The 9,778-nt window shown below is 52.0% G+C and overlaps 1 protein-coding gene across 1 annotated transcript in view; it reads left to right on the top strand.

Annotated features, from left to right (window-relative positions):
- Positions 1-6,242: 6,242 nt before the first annotated feature.
- TYROBP (TYRO protein tyrosine kinase binding protein) overlaps positions 6,243-9,778 on the top strand; it is a 5,336-nt gene continuing 1,800 nt past the window's right edge. Inside the window, exons 1-5 of the mRNA XM_004690557.2 lie at positions 6,243-6,354; positions 6,503-6,639; positions 7,023-7,049; positions 7,196-7,330; positions 7,510-7,553. Coding sequence (XP_004690614.1) covers positions 6,579-6,639; positions 7,023-7,049; positions 7,196-7,330; positions 7,510-7,553 — 267 coding nt within the window. The 5' untranslated portion in view covers positions 6,243-6,354; positions 6,503-6,578. The remainder of the gene's footprint in view (positions 6,355-6,502; positions 6,640-7,022; positions 7,050-7,195; positions 7,331-7,509; positions 7,554-9,778) is intronic.

The raw sequence follows: 9,778 nt of genomic DNA, 5'->3' as shown, positions 1-9,778 counted from the left end.
CGGGGCAGGCGGCAGGCGGGAATCGAACTCATGCGGAAGTGGCTTCAGATTCTCAGTGCTGTGCTTTAACCCGCTGCGCCACCAGGGAGGGCCTTTGCTGAGAATTTTAATCACAAGTTGATGTTGAGTCACATCAAATGGCTTTCCCTCCTCGCCTGTAAATGTGCTAATTTACATCGACTTTCCAATATTCAACATCTTCCATTACTGCTGTAACTTTTTTTTAAAAGTTTTACTTGTTTATGCATACAAGAACTGGGGTGCAGGCCAGAGGTGTAAGGGCGGTGAGAGGATTCACCAGAGACAGAGTGGGGAGCAGAACAGGCAGACCGACTGAAATACACTGTTGAGAACATTTCCTTCCATCAGTTTATAGAATTCTAATTAATTTGTAATGACCACATTCATAGCTCAGATAAACCACAGCTGGTAAAGTTATCAAGCGTGGCTTTAAATATACGTAAAGTGCTTTCATTTTAGAAGTGAAAAGTCAGCTGTAGTGGTCTAAGATGGCGGCCCACATTCTAGCCAAGAGAATGGATGGAGAAAGGGAGGGCGTACTCTGCCTTTACTATTTATTTATTAAAGATTGGTTTATTTATACATATAAGAACTGGGGTACAGGCCAGAGGTGCAGGGAGTGAGGGGATCCACCAGAGACAGAGTGGGGAGCAGAACAGAAAGCTGAAGCAGGGTGGTCAGGAAAGGTCTGCTGCACCATGTGGGTCACACACCTACCCCCACCCCGGAAACAGAAATGGTGCTGCAGTGGCTGAGGCTAGCTTCATAGTGCTGCGCCTTAACCCGTTGTGCCACCAGGGAGGGCCCCACACTCTGCTGTAGGGACACACCTGGTACCTTTCACGGGCCAGTTCCAAGGCCTCATGTGACTGCAGCGGCTGAGCAACAGTCTTCCTTAAGGGCCAGATGCCCAGTTACACGTTCTGTTTCAACAGGAGAAGAGGAGGTCATCACATTGGTGGGTAACGAGCTTTCATCCTCAGTGACCTTCTGGCAAGATGGCACTAGTTGGCACTTAGCCACAAACCAGAGTGGGAATCCTCTGGGTAGTTGTCAACATCAAAACTGATGGAACTAGAGATACAAATAGAGACGCCACTGTAACACTAATGATTTTTCTTTTGTTCAGGGTATAATTTACATAGAATTAACTTCATCCTTTTTAGTGTATTGTTCTATGATTTTTGACAGATGCATACAATGATGTGATGATTGCCTTGATAAAAATAGAATGGAGTTCAGTCACCCCCAAGAGTTCTTTCATTCCCTTCTGGAATCACCTTCCCCTTCTCCAGCCCCTGATGGGGGGGTGGGGATGGGGGTTCTGTTCTCTGTCCCTATAGATAGCCTTTTCTAGAATGTCATGTGAATGAAATTGTGAAGATTTTTGAGCCTGGATTCTTCCACTTTGCATGATGCATTTCAGATTAATCATTTTGCATGCATCAGTAGCTCTTTTCTTTTTTTTTTAAAGATTTATTTATGCATACAGTACTGGGGTACAGGCCAGAGGTACAGAGGCAGCAAGAGAATTCACCAGAGACAGAGTGGGGAACAGAACAGGCAGATCGAAGAAGTACACTGCTGAGGGGAGCAGCGGGCGGGTCAGGAGAGGTCTGCTGCACCGTGTGGGTCACTTCCGGGGCAGGCAGGGATCGAACTCATGCGGAAGTGGTTTTAGCTTCTCAGTGCTGTGCCTTAACCTGCTGTGCCACCAGGGAGGGCCCCCCGCTCATTTCTTTTTATTGCTGGTAGTATTGCATTGAATGGGTCCCCTGCTTTTATTTCCTTATTGATCTGTTGAAGAACATTTGGGTGGTTTCTAGTTTAGTACAATTACGAATGAAGCCCAGAATCCTAAGGCTGGCTTTTGTGTAAATTTAAGTTTTCACTTCTCCTGGGGTTGCTGGGTTTTGTGGTAAGTACACATTTAATGTCACCAGGATTTGCCACGCTCCTTTCCAGGGTGTCTGCACTATTTTGCATTCCCACCAGCAACGTAGGAGAGTCCCTTTTGGTCTAGCTCTGGCAGAATTTGATATTATCAGCTGTTGGTTTTGTTTTGCCATTATAATAGATGGGTAGTGATATAGCACTGTGGTTTCCTTTTGTTTTCCTCACTTCAGAATCACACTATTATCTAACAACTGTGAGGCAGGCTCTACAGATGGGTTCCTCTGACGTAGGTATTTCTTATGCTTCCTATCCAGGCATCCAGAGTCTCTTAAACTCCATTTCTACATTTTGGGACTTCCTATTTAGGAATTTGGCTTCCCTGATCTAGGAATCAGAAGCATGCCTCCCTGTGGTTCAAGCATGTGTCTTGCACTCCGTCAATCAGAGGTACCCACATGCTAAAAAAAAGAACCAAAAACCTTATTTTGTAGAGACAGAAAAGTGCAAGAGTACAAAGGATCCCCAGTAACCATTTATCCTGAGAACTGTCTGCAGTGGCCGGTTCCTTCCCACTCGCCCCCTCGCTGCCATTATTTTGCAGCAAAGCCCCAGACCGTATTCCATCTGTAAGTATTTTGGTACTCATGTTGGGATTTAATTTGGAAGTGAGTGAAGAGAGGCCCTCCCTGGTGGCGCAGTGGACAGGAACTCAGCACCGCAAGCTGGCCACAGTCACTTCAGTGTGACTTCAGTCCCCATCCTGTAGCTGACCCACATGGCAGCAGACCTCTCCTGACCGCCCGCTGCTCCCCTCAGCAGTGGATTTCAGTCCATGTGCCTGTTCTGCTCCCCGCTCAGTCTCTGGTGAAGCCTCTCACCGCCCCTGTACCTCTGCCTGTACCCCCGTTCCGTATGCGTAAAGAAATAAATCTTTAAAAACAGAAAGTGAGTGAAGAGAGAGGAGGTTTTAGTGTGTGAGAGGCTCCCTAGACCCCCAAACCTGTGGTCTCCAAAGGGGGGTCTAGACATCTGTGTGCACAAAGACAGAGCAGATTCCTAGTGTAAAAGAACTTTCACAGAATTAGCGTGACGGAAAGAGAGAAGAAGAAAGGATAATCACCCTCTGGTCAATGCTCAGCCTGACAGTAACCGCCTGAAGCGGGCAGCCGAGTCCCTGACTCTTGACTCAAGTCCAAGGCTTTCTGGCGGGGAATCTGAGGAAGGGCGTGAAAGGGGCCAGACAAGTCTGAGACAAAAGAGCAACATCAAAATACAAACCCAAATAACAGTCGCCACTTCCAGCCTCCCCACGGTCTCTCACCCCTGCAACTCTCCTCCACAGTCTCCTTCCCAGAAGTAGCCGGTGCAAGAGGGTCATGAAAACAAGCGTTTTCCCCTTTCTTCTTCCCCCAGAGCCCACCTGCCTTCTGTGTTACGTATCACCTGGTCTGGGCCCTCCCTGGTGGTGGGACAGGTTGGGGCACAGCACTATGAAGCTGTCCTCAGCATTCAATCCCCGGCCAGGGAGTGACCCACATGGCGCGGCAGACCCTTCTTGTCAACAGTGTGTTTCAGTCAGTCTGCCTGTTCTGCCCCCCACTCTGTCTCTGGTGAGTCCTCTCACACCCTGCACTTCTGGCCTATACCCCCAGTTCTTGTATTAACAAATAAACAAATCTTTAAAAAATACACAACAAACAAGATTTATTGAGCACCTACTACATGCACTGGGGATACAATAGCAAACAAGGCCGAGGCCCTGCTTCTTGGAGGTTCCATTCTAGAGGTCACGGCAGACAACAAAAATGGGAACACATAAATCAGAATTTCAGGTATGATGACTACAGGAAGAAAATGAAAATGGCGATGGGAAGTGACTTCTGAGTGAAGTGACTCTCTGTGAGAGTGTGCTATTTGAGAGAGAGATGGAGGATGAGAAGGAGCCAGACTTTGGGAAAAGCACCCCAGGCGGGGGGAACTGCAGGACCCAAAACTCCAAGATGAGAATGAACCTGACTTCCTCAAGCCACTGTCTCTGGAGCGGGGGAGGCCTGAGTGCTGCCAGACAGGGGAGGGCAGGACTGTGTGTGAGCCTCTGCGTTCACGTCCGTTGGGTAAGTGCCTCCTTGGGTGGAACCCCTGGGTCTCTAGGCCAGTGACTTTCCCTGTACAAGACCCGACCCCTCTCTTCTCCCGAGTGTGGTCCTGTTCTGCATGTCCACAGGCAGCAGGCTCCGTCGTCTTTTCCATTTTATTCACTCTAGTGTGTGTACTGAAGCCTCACTGTGGTTTCAACCTGCAGTTCCTTCACGACCGATGGATGGTGTCCTGTTCTCTCTGCACCTGCTGGCGATGCAGACCTCTTTTTTGGATAAAGTGGCCGCTGGGTTCCTTGATTTTCAAAAAGCTGCCTCTGACCGCTGTGTGGGTGGGCTGGGGGGCAGATTTGGAAGCAGGGGAGTGTGGGGAGGGGCTGCTGCTTCTCAAGGAGGTTTGTCACAGGCTGGGGAGATGGCCCTCTTTCTGAGAAAGTCCTGGCTGCTGCGGGACGGGGTGCTTGGCGGGTCTGGGGGCGAGGGTCCAGTCACCTGGGTACCCTCCGTTTCTTTCTTCACCATCGAGAAGGACCTCATCCATGCTTGAGCCCATGGGCACACAGTCGTGCCAGTTGCTGACATACTGAAAAACTTCACTTCTGATTGGTAAACAGATTGGTAAACGCGAATCCTCGGATATCCGCCACCACCAAATCTGTTCCTTGGGACATCTTGGACTTCCTGCGTCTCACAGCTCAAGGGAAGCTTCAGCACTGTGCCCCGGCACTGGGCTCACATCTGTTCCCGCTGGCGGTGCCTGCCAGGACCTGGCGGGAGCTGGGCGGGTCAGATCCAGACTGAGGCTGAGGCTGAGGGGTGTTGGAGGCAACGACAGAATGTCCACCCAGTTTAGAGTGTGCTGGCCAGGCATTATTTTTTAAAGGTTGATGTATTTATGCACACAGAAACTGGGGTGTAAGCCAGAGCTGCAGGGGCTGAAAGGATTTGCCAGAGACAGAGTGGGGAGCAGAACAGGTGGATGAACTGAAATACACTGCTGAGGGGAGCAGCGGGCGGTCAGGAGAGGTCTGCTGCGCCATGTGGGTCAGCTCCCTGGCCAGGGATTGAACTCTTGCCCAGTGGCTGCGGCGAGCTTCATAGTGCCGAGCTTTAACCCATTGCACCATCAGGGGAGAAATTCTTTTAATAGACCTCAAAAACCCTCACAGTGAACTTCCATCACAGCAGCCCTCCTTCTCCCCTCCCCCCAGGTCCCTGGGACCCAGCCAGAAGGAACCTGAGAATACCTGCCCCCTCCCTCAGCCAGTTACCCCCCCACCCCCCATCCCCCTCCCCACCGGCTCAGGGCCTCCCTGTGTCAGCTCCCAGCTTACTGCTGTGGCAGTTAAGAGGCCTGGTGCCTACCCACTGGCAGTTCTGAATGCCAGGCCTGGTGGTCTGGGCAAGGTTGCTGCTTCTACCAGCCTGGACCAGGCCTGGCGGTCTGGTGGCATTTATAGCCAGGGCAGCCAGGCCTGCAGACTCCAGGTTCCTGCAGACTCCAAACCCAGTCAGTGTCCACCCCATGACAACATCCAGTTTCCCCTTTTTTCTCTGGAGCCCAGGCCTGGGCAGCTGTGGGCCTGATGGGGGAGGAGGGCTTCCTGCCACTGACCCATCCCCCCCACCCCACGCGCCCTAACCTCAGGTTCCTCCTTCCCCAGCCCAGGCGCTAGCTTCGCTGAGGCTTCGAGTCCCTTTCTCCTCCCTCAGTCCCTCTTCCAGCCACTTCCTCATTTGGTGAGACACATGGCCCCACCCAGCGGCCACCACACTGTCCCCTCGCTGCCGCACCCACACCCGGTTCCAGTCTGTGCGGGGCTCTGGGTCTCTGTCTGTGCCAGGCCGGCGTTTCTCCGTCCCTTTCTCTCATTTTGGTTCATTTTTTTCTTCCCCTCTAAGGGTCGCTGGAGCGTCTTTGGAACCTGGGTTCCATTTCCACGCAGCCTAAGCAGTGGAAGCAATGGGAGATCAGAGCATCGATAGGAGAGGGTCAAATGAGTGAGCCAGGGAGCGCCTGCCCCTCCCTGGTGCCCACATGCTGACGCTTTCTTAATAGCCACCCACGTCTGCAAATCCTTAGTGTAGGTGGGTCTCCTCACACGCTGACAGGTGTCTGACCCTGTTCTAGAAATATGAACCATTTGAGTCCCCAACTCCCTACAAAGGCGGTGCTATTTGAACTCCCCATTTTACAGATGAAGAAACTGAGGCCCAGAGACGCTGAGCGACTTGTTCGAGGTTGTCCAGTCAAGAAGAGGCAGAGATGGCTTCGATCGTGATCAGTCGCAGACCGTCCTGTGACAGTGATGTCTGACTCCTACTTGGGGATGGAGGTCAGGTAGATGCACGTCCCCTTTATTCTTCATAACCACCCGGTAGGGGCTGCGTCACAGCTCTGGGGTGCCTGGGTCTGGCTCTTTCTGGTCTTAACTGTCTTTGTCCCTCCCCTTTCGTCCCCTCCTCCCAACTGCCGGCACCCACATCAGACTTCCTCCTTCACTTGGCTGGACGCCATATCCCGCTGACCCTTAGACTGTGGTGTCCGGCTGCGTTGTCTGCATCATGGGGGGCCATGGACCCTCTAACAGGCTCCTGATCCTGCCTCTCCTCCTGACTTTGGCTGGTGAGTAAGGGGCTCCTGCGGCTGCCGCTAGAGCCCTGGACTCCCCCTTGGGGTAGAGTAGCAAATAGGGCGGAAAGAGAGAACCAAAGACGAAGATCGAGCCCAGCCCCACAGTGCTCAGACCCACAGTGGGGCTCTGCCCGAGCCTGAGCCCCCAAGATTTGGCCTCTGGTAGAAGCAGGGGGAGGAGACGCTGAGGATGTTGCAACCGAACAAGTGGCATCAAAGTCACACCCCGTCCCGCGGGCCTCGACTCCGGCCACAGGCCCCGCCAGACCTCGCCCTTCACCTGGCTGGGGGGACCCCCGCTTCCCAGTTCCTGCACCCACGTCCTGGTCGGAGGGAGCGCTGTGCCTCAGCTGACCTTCTCTTTCTCTCCTCAGATCTCAGCCCTGTCCAGGCCCAGAAAGGTAGGCTGAGGCCCTGCGGCTCCTTCCTTCCTCTCCAAGACCTCCTTGTCTCTGTCGTTTCCCCAATGTCTCCACACCTCCTCCTGCTCACCCCACTCCCGATGCCCCACTCCTACTGGCCCCGCTGACCCCTGCCACATTCCCAGAATGCAACTGCTCCGTGGTGAGCCCCGGTGTGCTGGCGGGGATCGTGCTAGGGGACCTGGTGCTGACGCTGCTCATCGCCCTGGCCGTGTACTCCCTGGGCCGGCTGGTCCCTCGGAGCCGGGCTGCCGCGGAGGGTGAGTGGGGCAGGCGGGGGGTGGCCCGGGGGCTCTGAGGACTTGGCCAACAAGGAGGGGGTCAGCTCCCGAGTCCCAGTTATCCAAAGGGACAGTGGTGGCGGGGCTTTTGCAACAACAAAATGGCTCCGACTCACCACCCTGTCTGTCTCTGCACCTTGCCCATCCTCCCCCAACAGTGTCCCGGAAACAGCGCATGGCTGAGACAGAGTCGCCATATCAGGTGAGGAGAGCAGCTTCCGCGTATCTCACTCCTGTCCTGTGGGGGTCTGTCCTAAATAACCCCCAGTCCCTCCAAACCTAGGCCCTACAGCCACTTTGCAGGCAGCTCTCCAAACCCTTGAAGGCAAGTGGGCCATCTGTCCAGAACTGGGCTTAGGGGCCGCTCCTGACCTGATGCTCAGCTTAAAATGTGACAGGAAATTTGGGCTTGCTCTGCTTTGCCAGAAGGCAGGGTCTGAATGGTCCTGGAAATGGCTGCTCAGAGCAAGCCGATGCTGGCAGGAGCTAGCCAAAGGGCAGAGGATGCAATTGCACCCTAGTTCCTAACTCCAGAGTGGGGAGGGCTCCTTCAGCCCCTGAAGAAGCTGGTGGAAGCTAGGAATTGCTACATCAATCCACCTAAGAAATACAAAATTGTGGGCTTTCCTCCTGGTGCAAGGGTTTAAGTCTTGACACTATGAAGCTTTCGGCAGCCACTGCAGTGGTGAGTTCGATCTCTGGCCAGGGAGCTGACTCACAGGGCGCAGCAGACCTCTCCTGTCTCCCCGCTGCTCCCCTCAGCAGTGTGTTTCAGTCCATCCGCCTGTTCTGCACCCCACTCTGTCTCTGGTGAATCTTCTCAACCCCACACCTCTGGCCTACACCCCAGCTCTTGTATGCATAAATAAAAAAATCTTTAAAAAAGAAAAGAAATATTTATGTATACAGGAACTGAGGTACAGGCCAGAGGTGTGGGGGTGAGAGGATTCACCAGAGACAGAGTGGGGAGCAGAACAGGCAGATGGACTGAAACACGGCTGCGGGCAGCAGCGGGCGAGACAGGAGAGGTCTGCTGCGCCCTGTGGGTCAGCTCCCTGGCCAGGGATCGAACTCGTGCTGCAGGAGCTTCAGACAGCTTCATAGTGCTGCTGTTCAACCCCTGCGCTACCATGGTGGGCCTGCATAAATAAACCTTAAAACAAAATAAATACAAGATTGTGCCTATAATCCTTTTTCTTTTAAAGATTTATTTTATTTATGCGTACAGAACTGGGGTACAGGCGAGAGGTGCAGGGGAGGTGAGAGGATTCACCAGAGACATAGTGGGGAACAGAACAGGCTGACTGACAAAGTACACTGCTGAGGGGGAACAGTGGGTGAGACAGGAGAGGTCTGCCGCGCCATGTGGGTCACCTCCGGGGCGGGATACAACTTGCACTTCAGCGGCTGCAGCGCTGCGCTTTAACCTGTTGTGCTACCAGGGAGGGCCCCTTGCCTATCATCTGAGGGGAGTGCAAGTACTTTGAAGCCATTCTTAAGAACCACAAAGCAGATGGAAGTCTAGATGTCAGCTGCACTGTCCTTAACCCTTTTGGGGATCATGGTCCCCTGAGAAGCCAAACAGGCCCCTCCCCAGGAAGAGGCACACCCAGACTGGGTGTGTGCATGAGATTTTAGGGACCCTGTCTGAGGCCTGCCTCCCAGGCGCAGAACCTCTCACCCTCCAGTGATGGGCCCTGTTGTGTGAAGTCTGTTTGCTTTATCAGCAACCAGCTTTATTTTACCTCACCTGTGGACAAAATGTCTCTCTGTGAAGTGTAAGAATCATGAGAGTCTGGCTCTGTGTGAGGTCCAGGACACTGAAGGGGCTTTGCAGCTACAAGGAGGCAGTGAGATTTTATTTTATTTTTTAAAGATGTATTATTTTTATTTTTTAAACAATAGTTTAGTGTTACATCATTTTGTGCCCTTTTTCTGTCTCAGTTGTTAAATATTTATTTTTTAAAAAAACATATTTACTTTTTAATTTTTTACATCACTCTAAATTTTGTGCATTTTTTTCATCTTGGTTGTAATCCCCATGGGCTTCCCACCAGCAATTCACCTGTGACCCATCTCCACAGTCCTGTGTGCTCTTCCCACCCCAGTTTTCATCCCATTCCCCTTTTCACCCCCGTAAAATGTCTCTGGTTTATAATTGTTCACTTTTTGTTTGTTTTTACTTTATTACAATTGCTTTTTTTTTTTCTTCCTGATCCCTTATGCTCCTGCTATGAGTGAAACCATCCGTATTTTTCTTTTTCTTTCTGGCTTATTTCACTAAGCATGATCCCTTCCGGCTCCATCCATGTTGCTGCAAAAGGCATGACTTTATCCTTTTTGATTGTTGAGTAATATTCCATTGTATATATGTATCACATCTTTTTTTTTTTTTTTTTAAAGATTTATTTATTTGTGCATACAGAA

The sequence above is a fragment of the Condylura cristata genome, unplaced genomic scaffold (genome assembly GCF_000260355.1).
Source record: "Condylura cristata isolate star-nosed mole 26May11 unplaced genomic scaffold, ConCri1.0 scaffold00028, whole genome shotgun sequence".
Lineage (NCBI taxonomy): Eukaryota > Metazoa > Chordata > Mammalia > Eulipotyphla > Talpidae > Condylura > Condylura cristata.
The sequence above is the reverse complement of the archived record's forward strand: the minus strand, read 5'-3'. Positions and strand labels throughout refer to the sequence as shown.